The 23,200-nt window shown below is 42.6% G+C and overlaps 1 protein-coding gene across 3 annotated transcripts in view; it reads left to right on the plus strand.

Moving 5' to 3' along the window:
• The window catches only part of FKBP15 (FKBP prolyl isomerase family member 15), a 55,090-nt gene that overhangs the window by 27,169 nt on the left and 4,721 nt on the right, over nucleotides 1-23,200 (plus strand). Inside the window, exons 11-25 of one of the 3 annotated variants that reach the window (XM_015075977.3) lie at nucleotides 395-452; nucleotides 2,955-3,062; nucleotides 5,237-5,339; nucleotides 5,823-5,929; nucleotides 7,391-7,505; nucleotides 9,120-9,229; nucleotides 9,521-9,628; nucleotides 10,076-10,170; nucleotides 10,982-11,084; nucleotides 16,157-16,328; nucleotides 18,628-18,764; nucleotides 20,470-20,625; nucleotides 21,184-21,336; nucleotides 22,313-22,435; nucleotides 23,029-23,136. In XM_015075977.3, coding sequence (XP_014931463.1) covers nucleotides 395-452; nucleotides 2,955-3,062; nucleotides 5,237-5,339; nucleotides 5,823-5,929; nucleotides 7,391-7,505; nucleotides 9,120-9,229; nucleotides 9,521-9,628; nucleotides 10,076-10,170; nucleotides 10,982-11,084; nucleotides 16,157-16,328; nucleotides 18,628-18,764; nucleotides 20,470-20,625; nucleotides 21,184-21,336; nucleotides 22,313-22,435; nucleotides 23,029-23,136 — 1,756 coding nt within the window. The remainder of the gene's footprint in view (nucleotides 1-394; nucleotides 453-2,954; nucleotides 3,063-5,236; nucleotides 5,340-5,822; nucleotides 5,930-7,390; nucleotides 7,506-9,119; nucleotides 9,230-9,520; nucleotides 9,629-10,075; nucleotides 10,171-10,981; nucleotides 11,085-16,156; nucleotides 16,329-18,627; nucleotides 18,765-20,469; nucleotides 20,626-21,183; nucleotides 21,337-22,312; nucleotides 22,436-23,028; nucleotides 23,137-23,200) is intronic. The other 2 variants (XM_015075986.3, XM_053204764.1) reach the window with 2 other exon arrangements.

Genomic DNA, 23,200 nt, shown 5'->3' on the forward strand with positions numbered 1-23,200 from the left:
ATAATTGGGAAAAAATGAGATGAGGGAAGTGGGGAAAATATTTGCTTGAAGATTTTTCTGACAAAGAATTGATTAATACTCACAGTCTTTTAAACCACTAACTCATGTATATGAATACCTGCCAGACCCTGGAAGAAAATTGGGTAAAAGGCATAAACATAAAGCACATACTCAAGGGGAAAAAAATGGAAATAATCGAAAAAATTTGAATGGAAAATTAGTCATTTTCACCAACTTTCAGAGATTGTGCAAACTGAAGAATGATTAAAATTCTTTTTCACAGCAAGTGAATTGACAAATGTTTTCAAAAACAGTTTGCTTATCCAGCATGATTGAGACTTAAGATTATGGATTTGGGATTTTTTTTTTATCTTAGCATATGTGTTACTTTCAGGGAGCCGGCTCTTCGTATCAAATCTAACTCCCTCAATGAACAGCTGACAGTAAATACAGTGAGTATGCAAGTCTGTCTCCCTCACCCCAAGTCTGCTGAAAAGGTTTCATGTGCCTAGGGTAGGATAGACCAAAAAAAAAAAAGTTCACTATTTTATTAATTTCCCCTTCCTTGGAAATTAGTATAAATTAGCTTGGGCTTCTACAAGGACAGACCTGTGTTCAGATCTTTATTCTGGTAAACTTGTGGCCTTGAGAAAATTATCTAACTTCTGGTCCTCAGCTTCTTCATTATTAAAGTGGATATAATTCTCATAGTTCCTTTAAAGGGTTCTTGTGATCTGTTTGTAAAGCACTAAGCTCAGAGCCTACATAAAGTATGTCTTCACTTTATACTTAAGAGATTTTTATGAAGTTTAAATAAAATAATGTCTGTGGAGGTGTTAGCATTGTGTATGGCATACTGTAAGCGTTCACTTAACATTAGCTCTTGTTATTATCATGATTACTGCTAACACCGTGTGGCTTCACACTTTCATTGTCTTAGACGAATCCTGCACTAATTCACCAACTAGTTGACTTTGAGGCAGTCACTGGGCCTCTGTGTTTCTCTGACTGCAAGATGAGAAGACTAGCATACGGTTGTAGTAGAATTTGGATTTGAAAGCCTTTGGGAGCATGAACACTGTTCTTGACTGCTGCCCTGCCTGGCCGGTGAAGGCATCTGAGTTTGCCGCATGAGGATGAGATGAAAGCCCTGGGGCCTTCGCCTCCATGCTGGGAAACAAGATAATTGCGTGGAGTGGAACTGATGATTAATTTCTCTCTAGCCCTGGTTTACTTGTTTATAATCAGCCCAAAGCAGGAATTATTAAACAAATAATTGATTTGGTATGTATAACGAGTGATCTCCAGAACCCCAAAACTTGAAGCCAGAGAATTAAGAAAATTGAAAAACAATGATAACCTCGGATCTTCAAACGGTCACAAAAATTATTTAGTGTGGGTTCTCTGGTACTTTCTAGGCAGAGCTATTGTTGTCACCGTTTCTAAGCTTCAGTAACTTCCAGTAGACACTTGGTCTTCAAACTTTTTAAAAATTTTCTTTTGTCTTTTACAGTTGTTTTTTTTTTGTTTGTTTTTTCTTTTTACATTTATTTATTTTTGAGAGAGAGACAGGCCACAAGTGGGGAGGGGCAGAGAATGAAGGAGACAGAATCCGAAGCAGGCTCCAGGCTCTGAGCTGTCAGCACAGAGCCCGACGCGGGGCTCGAACTCACAAACTGTGAGATCATGACCTGAGCCAAAGTCGGACACTCAACTGACTGAGCCACCCAAGCGCCCCAGTAGTTTTTGTTTTTTTTTTAATTGAGGCAAAACTCACCATCTTCTTCTTTCTTTTTACATTTAAGTTTTTATTTTTTGTTTTGAATAGGTGACTACATTCATATGTTTTGATAATGATCAAAACAATATAAGAAGATATACATTGCAAAGATTCACTCCTGCCCCTAGCCCCATCTACCCCATCCCATCTCCCTCTCCTTTTAGGTAAATGCTTTTATTAGTTTCATATATATTCTTTTAATGTTTTTAATGCAGATGCAAACAAATAGGAATGTATATTCTATTTTTCCATCCTTTCACAAAAAATGGCATAGTATATGTGTTGTCCTCCATGCTTTTTACATTATGGTATATTTAACAGTATCTTTCCGTGTTAGTATACTGAAAGCTTCCTCGTTCTTTTTTTATCTCTAGATCGGGGTATGCCACTGTGTGGTTATGGTATATCTAGTTCTCTTTTGATGGACCCGGCTTTCTTTGATTATGTCCCTCTGATCAGTTAAAAAAATGAGAACATGCGCCTAATATATATCTGTTTACAAATTGTGTAAAGTACTGTCCATCCCTGTAATAAATAAGTTTAATATCTTATGTTTATAACCGCTTAAAATAATCCAAAAATAGAGGTTATGGTCATTTCTTTTTATGCCCAATAGATCATCATATATACCCTCAGGGTATGTACTCTCCACTCTGAAGGCTGCACTTGAACAGATATAGAGGCTTCTAGCACAGGGACTAGTGTGTAGTCAATGCCAAGTCAGAGTTATATGAACCTGAATTTGGAACAAAGAGCTCCTGTTTCCTTCTTTCCCCAAATCTTTTCTGAACATCTATTTGCTGAATTTCTCCCAGGGTTTTCAGAGGGTACTGTCATGTACAATGCCTCTTTCCCTTGATCTGTATGTAGTTTTTCACCTGTAAAATGAGAAGAATTACGCCTGGTGGGAGACTTGATTGAAATGAGGTAATACATGTGGAACCCCTGTGTTCATTCCAACATACAGGGAATTATTTTTTACGGCTATTATTAATTGTGACCCGTGTGTGCTTTCTTTGGCAAGAAATATTTAATTCTTATTTTGTAGAAGAAATAGTTTCAAATCAACATGGCAGGGGGGCTTACTGAAGGATTTGATTTAAGAGCCAAAGACATAGGACTAAAGTAGTGAGCTTTGATTATAGTGACTTTTGTGACTCTCTTCTCTTCTTAGAATCCTGATACAGTCAAAGCCAAGTTGATCTCTCGGATGGCTAAAATGGGCCAGCCCATGCTGCCCATCCTTCCACCACAGCTGGATTCCAATGATTCAGAAATTGAGGTATGACCCCCTGGCTCTGTTAGAATGAATAGTGCTGATATTTCTACCTTGTGTTCTTTTGGTTAAAATTATTACTTTTTCTGCCTGTAACCCAGAATCATGTGGAGAGCTTATATTCAAAACGATGCATGTTATTATTGGTACATGTGTTTCCACTGTGATTAGTACTTCCCCTCAGAAATGGAAGCAATCTCCTACATCTGCCATAAGAACAGGCAAGTTTTAAGTAGTCAGTTTAGCCTTCTTCTAGAATCTCTATTGTCAGTAAAAACCACGCTTGAGGCAGCATGGTGCCCAAACCATGAAAGATGCTCAATTCCTATTGGTTGATTGAATGTCTAGATTCTCTTCGGACATGTTGGTGTTCCCACTGACATTACCTTTTACTGAGGATCGCACTGTTTTGTCTTTTGGCTTTGTATATGGTGTGGTTGTTTTGAAGTTAAAAAGATTTTTTTTAATTTTTTTATTTATTGCTTTTGAGAAAGTGAGCAGGGAAGGAGCAGAGGCGAGGCGGGGGTGGGGGGGTTGGAGGATCCGAAGTGGGCTCTGTGCTGACAGCAGAGATCATGACCTGGGCCAAGACCGGACGCTTAACCAATTGAGCCACCCAGGCACCCCTGAATTTCAAGAATTTTATTGCAATGAATTGTATCAGTTTTTTCCCTATGTCTTTTGCTTTTGACATTATGCTTTGACATTATGTTTAGAAAGCTTTCTCATTTTCAGATATTATAAACATCACATGTGTTTTCTAAAAGTATTATTTCATATTTTGATCTAAAATTTTTATCCACCTGGAATTTGGTGTATGATATGAAAGTAGCTTAGTTCTAACTTAGCTCTTTTCCTGTTGGTCAGGTCCTTATTGAATAAAATCATCCTCTCTCAGTTGAACTGAAACACATAACAGATTGATTTTTAGGATTCTTTGACTTTGATATAAAACAAAGCAAAGGTGATGCTCTTGAAAAAATTTTCCAAAATAGGCTTTATTTTTCTTCATTTTGTTTTATTTCTTCCTGGCAAAGCCCTAAGTAGTTTTGAAGTTCAAATTTTTTTAAGAGTTTTTTTGTTTTTTTTTTTAAGTTTCTTTCTTTATTTTTGAGAAAGAAGGCACACAGGAGGGGCAGAGAGAGCAGGCTCCATGCTGTCAGCACAAAGCCCCACATGGGGCCCAAACTCATGAACTATGAGATCATGACCTGAGCCGAAATTAAGGGTTTGTTGCTTAACCAACTGAGCCACCCTGGTGCCCCAGGCTCTCAGTAGATTTAATGTTTTAAAGGAGGATAGGATTTCTGGGGCCTCTTGTTATAGGTACTCACTGTAAATAATGTAATTAACATAAATAAATAAAGCATTGTTTTCTTCAAAGGCAACTCAGTGTTCTGTTAGCTCTATTTTTTAAATTCCTTTCATTCTGTTGTTAGACATTTAGGTGGATTAGAGCTGCAGTGATGTAAAACTGTCATACTTTTCCAGAAATGCATAATACATTTTTGAGAATATGAGGGGACAAGGGGAAGTTCTAAAGTAAAAGAATGTCAAAGAGATTTCAGCCTTCGAACTGTAAGATAGCAGATCATAGTCACCATATTTTGTGCCCCAAGTTTGTCTTTTCCTTGTACGAATTGGGCAAATGTTCAGAAGATAATTTTGTGTAGAATTATAGTAGAGACCAACATTGCTTTGATTTTTATGAAAAGAAAGAATGGGGGAAAACACTCTAAAAAGAGACTCAGTGAACCCAATCTGTCTGGTTTTAAGTGAGTACCTTGAGGTCTGTGGGGATTATTTGGCAGAAGAGGAGAGGCTATACTGTTCCCCGGGTTTCCTTGCAAGAGAACCCTGTTCTCTAGGAACACACTAGGTCAATTTTAAGGTAACTGCTCGCCTGGAAAATGGTACATTCTGGAGAGCGGTCACTACACTGCTTTAGTCCCTAAAATATCAACAACTTAGAATGTTTGAAGAAATTAACTCTATTTAATTACTTGGTATGATTTATAGGGGGAAGGGATCTCCCACAGCCCACACCCTAAACTCTTGCCTTTCCTTCCTCTTCTTTGCCTAAAAACACTGGGGGTAAGCAGGTTTAGGGTAGATGATCAGCCTCGGTCTTCATTTAAGGACCCAATACATAGTAACCAAAATGTTTGTTCCTGTTTCAGGAAGTGAACACTGTGCGAGGAGCTGGACAGCCGGTGGCAACTCCATCCATGCAGCCCTCTCTCCAGCCAGCACATCCCGTGCTACCACAGATGACCTCACAAGGTAAGGAACCTCTCTGGCTCTGTGGCCTTGAATTAAGTCAGCACCAGAGTTATCATCCCTGTTCCTTACATTGTTAGGCTGCATTGTTTTAGTATTGAGAACCGGATTAGAGTGTAAAACTTGTCAGTTTGTCCCTGGGTGGGGCGTTTTCAGCCCTGGAGATGGATTTGGTCTGCCTGCTGTGTCTCCGCTGTGGGATATTGCCAGTTTCGGAAGTGTGCACTCAGCTAAGGAGACACCCCCCTGCATGTAATTCTGTACTTCCCGTCAGCTGATGGGACCATAGGTCTGAGTCACATGTGCCCGAGACCCCCAGGTTCCTTGTGCCAGCCCGTTGCTGAGATTCCAGTAGAGTTGGTTTCAGGAGAGTAGATGAGGACAGTGGTCAAGTCTGGAGTGTGTTGTAGTATGTAAAGTTCTAGGCCAGACTTCTGCCAAGGAGGGCAGGATGGATAATGGTGAAAACTTTCTGCTTTATCTTAGCACCTCAGCCATCTGTTTCTGGACTCCAGGCACCCTCTGCTGCCTTAATGCAAGTTGCATCTCTCGATTCCCACTCAGCTGTGTCTGGAAATGCCCAGTCCTTTCAGGTAACAAGGTTTTTAAACCACATCAGTTATAAGCTGTAACTTACTAGGTTCTTGTCAGTGTCTTTTCACCTTCCTGCACAGATTGTACCGTAGCGATTCCCCACATCAGAATTTATCACTCTCCCCCTTCCTGAACCGCCACTATCTTATCTCTAAACCAGACAAAGGATCGCCTACCTTACAGCTTGTTGTAAAGCAGAAATGTGAGAACAGGCAAAGCACCCGGTACAAGGCCTGGCACATGGTAAAGGCCCAGTCAGTGTTTGTTTTCTTTCCTTTGCACATGTCTCCTTGAAGGACGTATTCAAGTCCTCTGTGTTCTTTTCTATCTAGCAGCTGATAGGCTAACATTTTGCATTGTACTTAGCAGAACTGTTGTAGGTTGAGGGTGGAGTCTCTATGGAGACTCTTTCTCTAGTTATCTTCCAAAAGAGATCTCCTAAAGTAAGTTTTATTCTGTTTCACAGAAGGCAGTGACAGCAGTCTGTCTCCTCTGCTGACATTTGCCAGGACAGTGGATTCTTTTTACTGCCTTGACATATTTGGTGGATAAAACATACCCCCAGTAATAAGAGGGCCTCACTTCCTTGGTGATCCATAGTGGAAGGGTAGGAGTGATGGCTGGTGAGCTAGGCCCCATTGGTGGGACAGGGTATGTCAAGAGTGAAATAAAGGCCCAACTTGCCCTCTCCCCACTGCCAAGTGGACAATTACTATCCTATAGCCTGAGTTTTTTGTTTGTTTTTGTTAATAATGGCTGGGTAGGTAGTTTATCTATACCTGGAAATGAGCTGGATTTCCTTAACTCAAGGAAGAATAACCATCATCATTTAAATGAAAGCTACTGTTTATTGAGCATTTCCTATCTGCCAGGCACTTAACTTACCAGCTGTTAGGAACTTTACATATATATCACTTCGTCTAGTCTACACAACCACCCTGAGTGGAGTTATTATTTTCATTTTATAGTTGAAGGGACCACAGTTCAGGAGAAAATGAAAGCTCTTGGTCACAAGAGCATCAGAATCTAGCAGGGAAGAGTCATCCTTTGGAGACTGGTGGATTTACTTTGAAATCTCAATGAATACCTGTCCTGTGACCCCAGTGGAGCCTCAGCCATGTTTCTTTAGTTTAAAAATTTCTTAGACCATCAGTAGGCCCAGTGGCTGGGAGATGAATCCCTACTTAATTAAATCATACTGCCAGAGGACTTGGGAGTGACCTGAGACACACTTCCCTCACTTTCTGGACAGGACTTTAGTGATCACGCACCACTGGATGACACAGATCACTCTCCTGCTACAGTGCCTACCCAGTACCAAACTTGATCTACTCTGTCTCCACCCTTAACAAGGTTGCGTCTCCTTTCAGCTTAATCTCTTTATGCCATCAAAGACAGATTAAGCAGAAAAGAAAGACGTGAATGTTTTATAAACTGGCCATAACTTGGCATTTTCTCAGCCCTATGCAGGTATGCAAGCCTACGCTTATCCCCACGCGTCAGCCGTCACCTCCCAGCTGCAGCCCGCGCGGCCCCTGTACCCCACACCGCTCTCTCAGTCTCCCCATTTTCAAGGTAGGGAGCGGACCCCATGGTTTCTCATCTTCTGCTCCCCTTCCCCCCGCCGCCAGCCCGTTTTCATATTCACTCCAATAGATTTCTTCCATTTTTTTTTTTTTTTTTTTAAATAGCTTTCTTGAGAGGGGTGCCTGGGAGGCTCAGTGGGTTAAGCATCCTGACTTTGGCTCAGGTCATGATCTCACCGCTTGTGGGTTCAGGCCCCGCGTCGGGCTCTGTGCTGACAGCTCAGAGCCTGGAGCCTGCTTCAGATTCTGTGTCTCCCTTTCTCTCCACCCTTCCCCTACTCTCTCTCTCTCTCTCTCACATAAATCAAGGATTTTTTTCAGTAAAATTACAGAGTTGTGCAACCTTCTTGGCAGTCCAATTTTAGAACGTTTCCATCATCCGCAAAAAACCTGTCATGCCCACTTTCTGTTTTGTTTTTGCATTTTCTCCTGCTAGCCCTTTTACATTGCTCTGTCAGAGTGGTTCTGTAGAGTTTATAGAAAACTATAAGAGAATAACATGTTGGGGAAAATTGTGAGAAAGCATGGTGACTGGGGGTATTCAGTATCTCAAATGGAAGCTACTTTGTTACCATTTTTAAATTATGAAAATAATAAGCTCTGATAAAAAAGTCAACACAAGAGTATAAAGTAAAAACTTCCTGATCTCCATCATTAATATCCCTGACCATGGGAAACTGTTGTTAACAGTTACTTGGGTAACTTACAGGTATCTTTCATGCATGTACAAGTGTCTGTAAAAAACTCATTGGTATAAAAAATAAAACAAAATGTAAATTTTGTATTAAAAAACGAAAGAAAATGAAATGTACATTTTATGTTTAAAAACCAACACAAACTAAAACGTAAATAGCTGGAATGCTATCCTACCTTCTTATTCCGCAGCTTGTCTTAGGACAGCGGTAAGAAGAAGACAGCATATCCTACAACATAATTTATGGTCCCGGAGTGGTAAGGGTTTCATGGATGCTACTGTGTCTGGAGCCCTGCCCCTTCTCCATCTGGGAAACCATCTAATCTCTTCTCTGTGAAATGTTCCCTGCTTGTTAACATCCCTACCTTCTCTCCTCCCACACACAGAACTGCGTATATGTGTCACCAAAGAGTTAATCTTTGCTTTTCTCTGTGCTCCTTTTGTACCTTGTACATGGTCCATCTCTTGCACTTAAAACACTCTGTTGTAATAATCTGTTTTCATGTGAGTCTCCCCACCAGACTGTGAGCTCGCCAAGGGCAGAACCAGGTTTCATTTGTTGCTGAATCCCTGGTACCTGGTACGATGCCTGGCATGCACTTGGATGAGTGGAGAAGTAATCTGAGCTGTTAGTGCTATGGCAGACCAGAGTGGGCATCCTTGTGCCCTTGGACCAGACTGTCTCCCTCAATGCATTTTGCAGGAGCATAGCTTAGTATTAGCTTTGGAGCCCTTTTCCTCTGTGTTCTCTATATCTTCTCCTGACAGTGTGAATCGCCTACCGCATTTCCCAGTATTTTTGAGATGTTAATTTCTTTCTTTCCTCTGCTGCAAGAGCTGTTGGTTTTTCCTCATACAGTCTCCTCTGCTCCAGTTTCATTAGGTTCTTTTTGGCTTATGTCTGTTTAGGATCCAGTGACATGGCTTCGTTTCTCATGACTGAAGCCCGGCAACATAACACTGAAATTCGAATGGCAGTCAGCAAAGTGGCTGATAAAATGGATCATCTCATGACCAAGGTGACTGAGTCAGGGTTGGGGCTGTGTTGAAAGTAGGGGAATGAACAGGGGGTGCAAATAGGGAGCAACCAAGACTACGGGTAAACTCTTCCTTGGTTTCCTGTATTCCTAGTAGTTAGTAGTTATTTTCCTAGAAGGTTAGTTTTTATTTTGGAATCCAGGTGGCAGAAGAAAACTAGCTTATGTTCAAGATTGTCTCAGAAACTCTTCAAAAAAGTGGTCAGATCTTGGGTAAGTTTTATTTCTTCATTTAAAAATTTCTCACAAAGTCCTTCCTTCCCCCTTTTGTAGGTTGAAGAGTTACAGAAGCACAGTGCTGGCAATTCCCTGCTGCTTCCCAGCATGTCGGTTACAATGGAAACCAGCATGATTATGGGCAACATCCAACGAATTATTCAGGTGAGAGGGATCAAGAAGAGAACACAGCCTGCGGGTCTTGCCCCCTTCTCTTTCAGGATGCACTATGCTTTAAAACCTCTGCAGCACAGATAGAGAGCTTGTGATAAATGCTGCACTGAGTTGGGAAATTCTGGAAAATCCATTATGTCCTAATTTGAGTCCAAGTGCCTCATCAATATAAAGTCCAAGAAAACTTTTTTTTAGACTGTAGTTTGGAATTTTTCTTCATTTTATGTCCATGTATATGTTTAATCTATTGGGCATAGTGATTTGTATTCATCAGGTATGGTTCGATGTTTTAAATATTATATCTGTGCGGACATAAGTTCTAGTTTTTTAATCTCAAATTTTATAACAGTGTTACCTGTCAGTTCAAGCTGATTCCCTTATATTTCTGGCACTTTTCTCTTAAAAACTCAAGTTATACATCATATATTTTGAATTTAGGAAAATGAAAGATTGAAACAAGAGATCCTCGAAAAGAGTAGTCGCATAGAAGAACAGAATGACAAGATTAGTGAACTAATTGAACGAAATCAGAGGTAATGACAGGTACGGGGCACTGGCTAGGATGGACAGAGGGTTTCATTTGTAAATGCCCAAGTTAGATAAGCATGTTTGTTTAGTGTAGTTTATGTGTACTTCTGCTATTTGTTTCCTGCCTGTCATGTGAATTACTGTTTGTTTTCTGAGAGGCATTTTGGTAGAAGGAGCACAGTAGGCTGTCATATAAGGCAAACCTGTGTTTGAATCCAAGCTCTGCTCCTCTTTTGTTATGTGGCTTTGTGTATTTATTTATTCCTCTTGGCCATAGTTTTCTCATCTGTAAAAATGGTGTTAATATGTAGAAAACCCTTAGGAATACTGTCAACTCTTCTCTCTTTTGTGTGGGCTGACTCTATTTCATCAATGAGAACTTCACTGATTTCCATATAAAGCCCAAACATTGTGTAATTTTTCTAGATCCTTCTGAAGATATTAGGGGGCTGGTCAGGGGAACATGTCACAGCATATAGCATTTCACTTAAAGAATCATTCTTCCATATTTCTCTTTTCTAGGGTCTCTTGATTCCCACTTGTGGGGGGATTTGGGGGGGATAAGGGCTTTCTTTTCTTCCTTCCTCTTTTCTCTTTCATTCTCCCTCACCATACATGCTTCCAATTCCTCTTCTCTTCATTATGCAAGGCAATACCTCCAGCCCTGGTTCTTACCTCCAAACTTGATTACTGCAGATCTAAGGAAAACAAAAGTGCTTTCAGATTGTTTTTTGAAGTGTAGAGCAATGTTGTGAGCACTGATTGTGCCCAGTATACATTCGGTGCTCGATAAATGTCTTTTCCCCTATTTCATAGGTATGTTGAGCAGAGTAACCTGATGATGGAGAAGAGGAACAACTCGCTTCAGACAGCCACAGAAAACACACAGGCAAGAGTATTGCATGCTGAACAAGAGAAGGTAAAGTAACAAGGGAGAGGAAAGCCCATCAGGATGTGTAGAGCTCAGGAGTGGTCCTGTGTACGGACTTAACGATCTACTTTTCAACAAAAGTTTTTGCCATCATTGGGAAAAGAACTAGAAAGCATCCAACAGATTTTAGTATATCCACCATCCAGACTTCTGTTTTATAATATGCTTTGCAATGGGTTGACTCAAAAACTATCCTTGATCTTAGTAATTTGATTAAGGTGAGGATTACATCATTTATTAGAAAATGAAATTTATTCTGTTGACACAACAGAAAATTCTTATGCCACATAACAAACACTATGGTGAAATTTAAGGTTGGCTACTTTGTTCCTTCACCTGCGTCTGCTGGAGCATTTTGAAGTACTGCTGTTTGGCTTTAGTCAGTTCAGAAGTAGGAATTTTGACTGTTCCTGGAGTAGCTATAAGCAAGACTCTAGTGGGCCTTGGGCTGGGCTGGGCTGGTTCGGAAGATCACTCCTCCTGTCTCTGCTCTGGCAGTACTGTTTATCCGGCATGGATTCCTCCTTGTTTGGGCTACCATTCCTCAGTTGGGAGCCCTTGACCCCGTTGTCTGTTACCTCAGGTTTAAGAAATGGTTTACATTTTCTATTTGAATGTTTCTTGGAAACTTGAAAAGTTGAGTTGAATGCATTTGATAACCTTGTGGAGTTTACCCACTTCCTCATTGGCTGATCATGATGAGGATTCCTTACTTACGTCTCATGTAATTTTTCATTCTTTGTGTTCTCTTAGCTATAGTATCCCGGGAAGAAATATCTCCGACCTCTTAGCCTCTGATGAGCAGTGCCTTGCCTAGCACAGCCCCATTCCATCCTGATCCCGGTCCTTCCTCACTGCTACTTTCCACATCCTTTGTTTGTTGTGGCTGACTTGTCTGGCCTGGGTCAAGGTCAGCAGCCTATGACATTGGCATCACCAAATAGTACTGGGGTCACTTCACCACTCCCGTTTGCCATACTTTTTATTACTTCTCCTTCCTCTACTTTTATTTTTTCTCTCCTTTACTCTTTCTTTTCCCTTTCCTTTCCTTTCCTTTCCTTTCTTTCCTTTCCTTTCCTTTCCTTTTTCCTTTTTCCTTTTTCCTTTTTCCTTTTTCCTTTTTCCTTTTTCCTTTTTCCTTTCTTTCTTTGTTTAATCCATAGGCCTGGCAGGGACACCCAGACATGTTTGGTCTAGCTGTTAGACCTGTTATTCAGGTCTAAAATGATTACTAGAACTTCTAGATCAGTTGTTCCCAAATGCTAGTCTGGTTGCCTCAGAACCCTTGAGATGCTTGATTAAAAAATACATCTTCTTAAACTTCATCTTGAGATTCTAATTCAGGATATCTAGCTGAAAGCCAAATCTGAACTTTTAAAAAGCTCCTTTTGATTCTGATGCACAGCCAGCTGAGGACCCTGCTCTTGTTAGTGGTTTCTTTTGCGGCAATTTCTGGACGTGGCAGCTGGGCACATTTGTTTTTAGTAATTTCACCATGTGATTCTCATGCTGAGTATCAGTAGGGGTGTGTGTGTGAGTTCCAATAAAATTTTATTTACAAAAACAGGCAGCAGGCCAGTTTGGCCCGTGGGTCAGGGTTTGCCAACCCCATGAGTTAGCTTATTAATCCACCCACGTGATTCGTATTGATAAACAGAAATGTCTGGCCCAGTGCCTGTAACTGGTAGATGTTCTGTCTGTAAGAGCAGAAACATTAGTAATAATAACAGTGGTAGCAGCTGCAGTATGTTAAGTACCCACCAGGTTCTAGGCACCCTGCTTCCACACATCGGAGAGCATCTCCTGGACTAAGGATCACAGGGCTTGGTGGGCAGGTACCAAGTACCACATGCCTCACTTGGCCACTTTTCTTCCAGGGAAACTTTCAAGGCTCGACTCTACCCGCTTTTCTTTTGCTCCACTTCTTTCTTACTTAGCAGTCGTCCCTGTGAAAATTCTCCTAAAGGGAGATAATTGAGGTCCTTTAATCCCTGGAGACAGTTCTCTGCCTTCAAACGCAGCTCAGAAAATTTTGGCTGAGTGCTCAGTGGATATTTGGTAAATGGAATTAATCATTATTATTATTTTTATTTTTATTTTTTTCTGTGACAGGGTTAGTATTTCCACATAAAACCCTGGACTAATGCAAGAGCTGTCGGAGGTCACTTGGTTTACAGAGGATCAAACTGCGACCCAGAGAGAGTCAGAGACTTGCCCAGGGCCTCACTTCCAGTCAGCTATGTCCGTTTTCCTTTTGGAAAGGAAAATTGCCATTTTTCTTTGGTACCTTTTCCTGCCTCTAACTTGAATGCTCTTTTTTACTTGTTTTTCTGAATTCTTGGTTCTCCCTGCCTTTGCTTTCCTTTCCTATTACTCATCCCTTCACTGTTTCCTCTGTGCACACATGTGTGTTTGGGTGAAACACATGTGTGTTTGGGTGAAAATATTGCTTTTCATGCTTCTAACAGGCCTTTCTAGGTAAGGCTCTGAGCTAAAAAGAACTTTTGAGTGACCTTTGACTTCGCTTGTCCTTTGGTGAGGGAGGGACCACCCATCCCACTGCCTCCCCTCCAGGGACGTACAGTCCTTCCAGTGGTCTTAGCTGTGAGTCCTTTGTGAATGGCCCTCGTTCTGATATCGGTGAACTCTCGAGCCACAGACAGACATGATGCTCTGTGGGTGCTGTGTGAGCTCAGGTCCCATTAGGCCACATGTGGCAGGACAGTGACTAAAACTTTTTTTCTACTTGGGGCAGATGAAAACCCCTCTTCTCTCTGGACGTTCTAGATACCATTGTCCTCTGTGTTTAACAGGTAAAAACCTAAGGCTACCACACAGCAGAAATAAGTATCTTAGAGCTCACTCCAAAGGTCTCATACTGTTAGAAGAAAAAATTATTTGGGCACTTACTGAAATAGTAAGGAAGACTTTATTCAACATTGTTGCAGAAGGAGAGAAAGATTGGGCTCCTCCAAATACAGTAAGGACAGATGGGGGATTTATAGCTAAGGAGCAGAGTGAGGGTCAGTGCCAGAAAATGACTCAGAGGAGACATCATGGGTAGGGGGATTCTTGGCTAAACCGACCTAGTAGGATTCTTGCTAATGACAGGCCAAGGACTGAGATACCAAAGGTCGAGGATGAAGAACTTGTTCAAATATCAAGGAGAGGGGTTGTCTCTGAATGGACATAGCAGGATTCTTGCTAAAACTAGGCTGGGCAGGCCACAGACAGGATGGGAGGCCAAGGTCAGGGGCTCAGAGGAGTCTGACTGAAGTTTGGTCAAGGAGAGAGTCTTTGTCAGGGGGTTCTCAATACTCATTCATAGCCTGTTTCTTTTTATTTGAGGTACACTTTTAATTTGCTTTATTTCCCCCACTTTTAGGAGAATCAGAATATCAGATTTTATTTTATTTTATTTTATTTCATTTTATTTTTTAAACTTTTAAAAATGTTTTATTTATTCTTGAGAGAGAAAGAGAGAGAGAGGGAGACAGAGCATGAGCAGGGGAGGGGCAGAGAGAGAGGGAGACACAGAATCCGAAACTGAGCTGTCACCACAGAGCCTGATGTGGGGCTCGAACCCACAAACCGTGAGATCATGACCTGAGCCAACGTCAGACGCTTAACCAACTGAGCCACCCACGTGCCCCCAGAATATCAGGTTTTAAACGTAAGCTAGGGGTGCGCCTGGGTGGCTCAGTCGGTTAAGCGGCCGACTTTGGCTCAGGTCATGATTTCGTGGTCTGTGAGTTCGAGCCCCGCGTCGGGCTCTGTGCTGCCAGCTCAGAGCCTGGAGCCTGTTTCAGATTCTGTGTCTCCCTCTCTCTGACCCTCCCCCTGTTCATGCTTTGTCTCTCCCTGTCTCAAAAATAAATAAAATGTTAAAAAAAAAATTTTTTTTTAAACGTAAGCTTAGAAAACCAGTAAAGGCTTTGGAAAGCTTAAATCTGCAGGAGTGCAGTGAATACCATAAGAAGGGACAAGTGACAGTAAGAAAGTAAACAACTATAAATGCACAAGTAGATAGTACAGGAGGAGGAACAGGAGTAGCAGCGTAATAGTATAGGAGAGATGGTCCAACCACATCAATACTTCACTGTCCAAAATCAAGACTCGTCACCAGCCGAGCAACTGTTCACTGCCTTTCCTGTCATCTCATTTCTCCTCACTTTTATGGGAGCACATCAGTTCAGGTGATGAGACTGTGGTATTTGTCACTTGTTTACCATTCTGTTCCGTTGACCGTCCTCTTAATCATCACGCGTACTGCACAGACTATCATTAGAGGGCTCTCCAGGGTAATCACTGTATTTCGCCAGACGTTACTCGAGCACGCACACGCAGCTTCTCTTAGGCCAATCCAGGGCACCGTTTGCAATACGTTCAGCCCCCAGAAAAACTGAAACGTTTCCTTCTTTTTTTAGCTCTGTTCTTCCAAGAACCCCCAGCACAGTTGCTCTCATATGGCTGAGCTTTCCATCGTAATACTGCCAGTGGTCAGGACCACTAGGGAGAAGCTGCAAACTCACAAGTTGACGGTGTTGAAGGCGTTCAGTTTAAATTTTAAAAGATCCTTTTCTTATTAAAAAAAAAAACCATACGTGTTTATCCTAGGAAAGTTAGAAAACGGGCAGGGATACCATTTCTCACGTATCAGATTGGTAACGTTTAATAGTAGGCTGTGGCTCTGTCCCCGATGTCTTCTCTCATAGCCCCATTCTTGATAGTTGCACGCAGGATAGATGTATCACAGTTTGCTTCATCAAGCCCATTTCCCAGCATTTTATTTTTCCACTCTTTTGCAACTGGAAACAATCGGCAGTGAAGATCTCGTAGCAAAATTTTTGTAATTTCGCTGAATGCTTCCTAAGGACGGATTTCCGCAAGGGAATTCGTGGACCAGAGACGCATATTGAAGGCTTGATTTCGGTTTAATGCATGTTGAGGGTTAGCTCCCTTCCTGCCAGTTCAGTCAGCAGAGTGTGTGCGGTTGGGTCCTCACTTGGAGGCAAGGGACAGCTGTGTTTGAAGTGGCGTCATACTTTGTTACTATTCAGGCCAAGGTGACGGAAGAGTTAACAGCAGCCACCGCTCAAGTCTCTCGTCTGCAGCTGAAGGTGACCGCTCACCAGAAGAAGGAAGCGGAGCTGCAGATGCAGCTGACAGAAAGCTTGAAGGAGACAGACCTCCTCAAGGGCCAGCTCATCAAACTGCAGGCAGAGCTCTCAGGTGCGTCCTTGGTGGAGGGGCTGCGACGTTTGCCGTTTAAACTTCAGGAATGAAAGTGTGGGGCACCTAGGTGGCTCATTCAGAACAGCACGTGACTCTTGATCTCAGGGTCGTGAGTTCAAGCCTCACGCTGGGGGTAGAGTTTACTTAATAAATACTAATAATAATAACAATAATAATTATTATTATTGTTATTATTATAAAAAGGAATTTAACCGTGTCCTTCCTCCCCATCCATTTGTCATGACGCTCATGAAGTTTGCTTGGGAGGGACTGAGGCAAAAATGAAAGTAGGCCTGTATCAACCTACACGATTGCTTGACATAAAGGACAACTAAAGAATGGACTACCCATCTGGATGGACCAGCCACCACTCTTCTACTTTGTTTGGGCCAGTGTTGCCTTCAGTGCCTTTGAGTTAATGGGTTCCTCTAACTCGTGACTCATTGGAAGTTTAAGGAAGAAATGCTTCCTGTGGCGGTTGCCTTCTTGTTAGAGGGTGGATTCCAGCCCTTCAGTCTGGCACTCGAGGCCTCTCCAGTTTGGCCTACTTCCTCTTATGTTGCTCAGTTCATCTTGGCTCTGGACATCCTAACCAGCCTGCTGCAGCTTCAGCCCATCCTGTGGTTCTTGTCTTGTTTTTCCTCCATGCTCTTCCCTGGACTTGGTGTGTCTGCTGTCACCAATGTTTGCCTCTAATTCTCCAAAATTCATTCTTTAGAAACTTTCCTGGTTTTTTTCCCACAACATTTGATTTCCTTTAAAATCCTTTACCTCTAAGTACGTTATTCTGACATTATCAGAGTTAGCCTTAGATCAGCACGATTTACATGTCCGTGTTCCCTCCTAGAATACAAGCCTCTGGAGGACAAGGATGGTGTCTTGCTCATCTTCGCTAAGTCCTTTTCTCCAAGTTCGTGTTAGTTCAATGCCTGGCACAAAGGTGCTGCTCAAGACACGGGGCCTTGAATAGAAGATTTGGGAAGCCCAGAGTGCTTCATGCACCTGATTCATGCACCTCGGTGTATAGGAACAAATGGGGAAGGCACAGATGGGACCGGGGGTGGGGCATAGCTGGAGCAGCAGCAGAACTGGGAAGAAGCAAAGTTTGCTTGCCTGAAAAGAGCTAAAAACACTGATGTCAGTCATTAGAGTGATACCTTGAAGATACACCTTTTCCCTTTTAGAGTGTCCCCCGGGTACACCTGAGGGACAGTCTTAGACTTGAATGTTGTACAGGTGTCTTCTTTTCTGCTTTGGTGATGCCCTACGATGGTTACTTCTAAAGTGCCATAAGGGTCTCAAAAGTTTTCCCAACAAATGTAACTTTGAGATGTTACCTTTTTAAGAAATATTACAATAGCTTTATTTGAGCATTTATTTGATGTTTTATGTTTTATTATTTTTTTTAAAGAGAGAGATAGTGTGAGCTGGTCGGGAGGGTGGGGGGAGAGAGAGAGAGAGAGGGAGGGAGGGAGGGAGAGAGAGAGAGAGAGAGAGAGAGAGAGAGAGAGAGAGAGAGAGAGAATCTTAAGCAGGTTCCACACTTAGCACAGAACCCAACACAAGGCTCCATCCATGACCCTAGGATCATGACCTGAGCTGAAATCAAGAGACTGATTGAGCCACCCAGCCGCCCCTGTTTGATTTTTTTTTTAATGTTTATTTATTTTTGAAAGAGAGAGAGAGGCAGTCTGCAAGTGGGTGAGGGGCAGAGAGAGAGGGAGACAACAGAATCCAGACGGAAGCAGGCTCCAGGCTCTGGGCAGTCAGCACAGAGTCTGATACGGGTCTCAAACCCATCAACTGTGAGATCATGACCTGAGCCAAAATCGATCGCTTAACTGACTGAGCCACCCAGGTACCCCCCTGTTTGATGCTTTAAAAGCAAACTCTTGGTAGAATGTCCCAACTACCAAGAAGGTTGGGAGTATCTTACCGGGTGGTGAGACAGGGCCTGGACTAAAGCTAAATAAAGATCAGTTCAGTGTGTGGAGCCAATGACTGAAAGAGGATTGTGGCAGTGATACATGTCGCCAGTGGTTTCGGACTACTCAAATGTTTCCTTTCAATTTTGTGTGTGGAGAAGGTGACACACACGCAGAGAAATGAGCATGGGTCGGTGAGGGAGTTGGTTCGTGACCTGATACACCTTTTGCTGGTCAGTGAGTTGGTGCCAAAGGGAGTGAGAGGAAGGCGCTCACGTGGTTGAATTGGGAGACCTTGGGGTGCGGTTTGGAGGAGCGGCTGGGATGCCCCTGGTTGTGCGGCTAGTAGTCTCTTTGTTGTTATATCCCAGAGCTCCAGGAAACCTCTGAGCAAGCACAGTCCAAATTCAAAAGTGAAAAGCAAAGCCGGAGACAACTGGAGCTCAAGGTGACCTCCCTGGAGGAGGAGCTGGCAGATCTTCGAGCTGAGAAGGAATCTCTGGAAAAGGTGAGTTCTACAACTAAAGTTTCTCTGTTGGACCCAGGTGGCCAGGATCAGCTTTTAATAAACATTTTTATTTTCCTTTAAATATTAACAGTAGCATGTGTTCATTGTAACAAATACAAATAAGACAGAAGTATAAAATCAAAAATAAAATTTATCTTGTTTTCCTCTCCAATCTCAAGCGTTAGAGATAACAACTGTAAACAACGCATGATTATCTGTGCAGGTTGTTTTCTGTGTGTATAAAACATATGTACACCTGCACTTACACATACATATATGTACACGGATCATTTTGTTACGATAAGATAATCATGCTTAATGCTTTTTTTTTTTTTTTTTTTTTAACATCCTGGACATTGTACTACTAAGAATGAGAACTTTCTCATTCCTTTTAACTACAGCATAGTAGTCTAGTCTACTGTGAGGTTATACCATAATTTATTCATCTGTTGATGGATATTTGTATTTCTGTTTTTTCACAATTTCAGGCATTGCTGCTGTAGACATCCTTGTATTATATAGTTATTTTTTGTGAATTTATTTGAGCATTTCCATAACCTTGATTGCTTGAATTAGAATTGCTAGATCACAGGAAATGCTACACATCTAAAGTTTTAAAATGCACATTGCCAGATTATTTTCAAAGAAGGGTATGCTGGCTTACATTTCCAGCACTGTGGAAGCCCGTTTCTCTATATTCTTTCCACCTCGGCTTATGTCAATTTTTCTAATATTCATAGTCTGATAGCTGCAGTATGCTGTCTTGTTTTAACATGTATTTTTGTTAGTAGTAAAGCTTTCATATATTTAGTACCTATTTGTATTTCTTCTGCAAATTTTCTTTTTAATGGCCTTTGCTCTCTTTTCCTGTTGTAATATTAGTTTGATTTATAAACATTACTGAGGGTGTTCATCCTTTGTCACTCAGAGATGTTACAAATATTATTTAGTATTTGTAGTATCTTTTGTTGTGTTAAAATTTTAAGGTCAGCCTAAACTAGCCCCATTGAACAAAATGGGAACATTCCTGGTTTTTTCCTCTGTTCTGGAACAGTTTAAATGTGAAAAGAACAAACTTTCTGACATTTCTATGAAACTCTTTAGTAAGGGCTTTGTGGCCTGGTTCCTTTTTAGGGGATAAATCTTGGTTTTCATTTTCAGTTTCTTCTGATTTTATCATTTATCAGTTTGGTTTTTTTTAACCTAATTCCTTCTGATTTTTGGGGGGGCTGTTTTAGTTTTTCATTGTTACAGATACCACTACAGTGACCACCCTTGTAACACAGTTTTTGTGGGCATGATTTATTGCTTCCTTAAGATAAATGGTAATTTGTGAGATTCCTGGGTATGTATATTTTGAAATTCCTTTCACAGGACTACTAAATTGCATCCAAAGAGAGAATACCTATTTATTTTCCTGCTAGCAGGTATGAAAGTGTCCACTTCCCTATGCTTTTACACTGTTAAGATATTTACCATCTCTTAATAGAATTGTAGATAAAACCATTCTTGTTTTCCTTTCTTCTTGTCACAATTTTTCTCGTCCAATAGCTGAGAATGTTAAATATAGAAGGAAAATTAAATTTAACGTTGAATTGTTTCCAGAAGGACCCAGCAGGGTCCAAAGCTACCACCAATATCACCACCTTCTGCATTGATCCTCGGTCAAACAGCTAGAGCTGACGATGGTTCTCTTATTCCTAAGAACCTCTCTGAAAGGAAAAAGAAGTCTGCTCAAGAGCGCTGTCGGGCCGAGGAGGAGATCGATGAAATCCGTAAGTCCTACCAGGAGGAACTGGACAAACTTCGGCAGCTCTTGAAAAAGGCTCGGGTGTCCACAGACCAAGCAGCTGCAGAGCAGGTAACGGGAAACTGACGCACTTGGAAATAGGCCTTCAGGTACATGATCATCCTTGGAAAAAAGGGATTCACTTGGGTAAATCAGGCAGGGAAGCCCGGGAGAGTGGCAGGGCACACCTGGGTCTCTAGTCCATTTGACAGAGACCTTTCTCCTTGTAAGTTCATAAATTCATATTTGTGCGTCTAACTGTTGAGTGAATTGGTGCCCTCAGTTTGGTCACCTCTGGGAACCTTGACAAGACTGTTTCTTCTGAACCTGTAAGGTTTAGGGCCCAGATTCTGAAAAGTATGATCATGTCACGGTCCTGTCCTCTCGCAACCTTGCTGGGCAGTCACACCTTTATCTGGTTGGAGTAGTTTTTAAACTCCCGACAGCCAATGACATCTGCGTCCCTATGTTTACAAAGTACATTTACTTTGAAAGTAATCAAGGTCTTTCGAATAGTTGTGTTCCTATGAAGTCTGGACCGTTAGCTTATTCTTTTTGCCTAATGAAAGATGGGCTTCCCTGGCTGTGACGGCTCTTGCCCGGGATGCGGTCATTCCATTCTCTTGGCAGCTGTCTCTCGTACAGGCTGAGCTGCAGACCCAGTGGGAAGCAAAATGTGAACACCTGTTGGCCTCTGCCAAGGATGAACACCTGCTGCAGTACCAGGAAGTGTGTGCGCAGAGAGACGCCAGCCAGCAGGAGCTGCTCCGCCTTCAGGAAAAGGTAGGTGTTTCTCCTGGGCCAGACAGCTTAGCACAGTTAATGTGAGGTGAACACGTGGAGTCTCGTAAATTCTTTTGAACCTAAAAGATGTTACCAGCTCGAAAACCAAAACCAAACCACACTTGCTCAATTCTCCGGTCTGTCAGTAGTCTGACTGATTTGGGATGACAGGTCTGTGACCTCGAGAGAGAAAAGGCAGCGCTAGTGTTCTGGAAGGTGTTTAATTCCATTATTTGGTCATTTATGATGCAAATCTTTATTGACTGCCAGTTGGACTCCAGATACCGTTAGGGAAAGGGCTTACAAAGAACTCTGCCCTCGAGAATCTCACAGTCAAGGAAGGGAGACAGAGAGACACAGATCAGCACTGAGTGCTGTGAGGCGCAGAAGAAGAAGTGCCTAAGGGAGCAGAGCCAAGAAGGACAAGTGGCCTCGGGAAGGTGAAGAAGGCGGCAGAACACCCTGGGCGGAAGCACACAGATGGGATGGGGCGTGGGTATGGTAGACTCATTGGCATGAAAATGACAGAGCTAGAAGATGGTTTAGGGTCTTGGTATGAAAGTCCCCACGTCTGGAGGTCACTGTCCACCCTTACAGTATCTAGTTGAAAATCTTGGACCCACAGGTGATGAAGGCAGTCTTGCAGGTGAATAGGCTGCTTCTAATGACTGGTGTTTATATGTCTGTGTCCCTGGACTTACATCCCCTCTTTTCTCATCATGCTCTTGACCTGGTTAGAACAGTGCGAGTGGCCTTACTGGGGAAGCAGAGACGACATTGTGAGTTGAGGCTGAGTGATGAGGAAACAGAATGCCCTGAGTCAGCAGGCCTGGGGTGGGCGGGGCGTATGGATACCAGCAGACCTTCCTGAGGTTAACACTGATGCTTAGGATGGTTCTGGTCCTCTTGGGTGTCCTGACTTGGATCTGGCAGTGCAGGCTCCCGAGGCCATGGCCACGGTCTGGTTGTTTTGCAGTGTCTAGCCCTCCAGGCCCAGGTCACAGCCCTGACAGAGCAAAATGAACAGCACACCAAAGACCTGGAGAACAAGTCCCACATGTCTGGGGTTGCAGCTGCTGCCACTGACCCCTCAGAGAAGGTGAGTATTTCGAAGAAGCAGCCCAGGTCGTATCAGGGGATTGATGAGCGTAGCAGGTATTCAGAAAGAATGTGGCCAATGTGTTGTGTTGATAGCTTTATTTTCTGCCTTTAGTGATAGACCACTTGTTTGACTTAAGTAAAAATTAACCCCTTGGAGCCCGTCACTTGGTGGCAAAGCCCAGAGGGCCCTATCCTGAGGTTTTGACAGATAAGGGAAGTGCCTCTAATTCACAAGAGTGAGGAGCGTGCCCAGCATCTGGTACCACTAATCCTCATAGCCCACGGCAGCTCCAGTGGTGGCCATGGTAGGAAGAAGCAGCAATAAATGCTATTTAAGCAGTTGTGGGCACACGTGCCACAGCTCGCCTGTCCCCGGTAGCCCTTCCATCCAACACGGTTCCTTATTTAACATCGTTCTCCACAGTGACAGCTTTCGGCGTCTCAATTCGTGACCAGCTGTGTTGTCTGATTGGTTCCAGGAGGCTTCATTTCAGCCCTCCAAACGCCTCTCTAGAGCTGACATGCGTCCCTTGATCACTCCATTCTGGCAGCATACAAGTTTTGTTTCGCTCTCCTCACGTCTTCACACAGGTCAAGAAGATCATGAACCAGGTGTTCCAGTCCTTGCGGGGAGAGTTCGAGCTGGAGGAATCTTACAATGGCAGGGCCGTTCTGGGGACCATCATGAACACCATCAAGGTGTGGCCGGCTGTTGATTGTTTTCACTGAAGCGGGTATCTTGTTGCTTAAGTACCTTCCAAGG

The sequence above is a fragment of the Acinonyx jubatus genome, chromosome D4 (assembly GCF_027475565.1).
Source record: "Acinonyx jubatus isolate Ajub_Pintada_27869175 chromosome D4, VMU_Ajub_asm_v1.0, whole genome shotgun sequence".
Lineage (NCBI taxonomy): Eukaryota > Metazoa > Chordata > Mammalia > Carnivora > Felidae > Acinonyx > Acinonyx jubatus.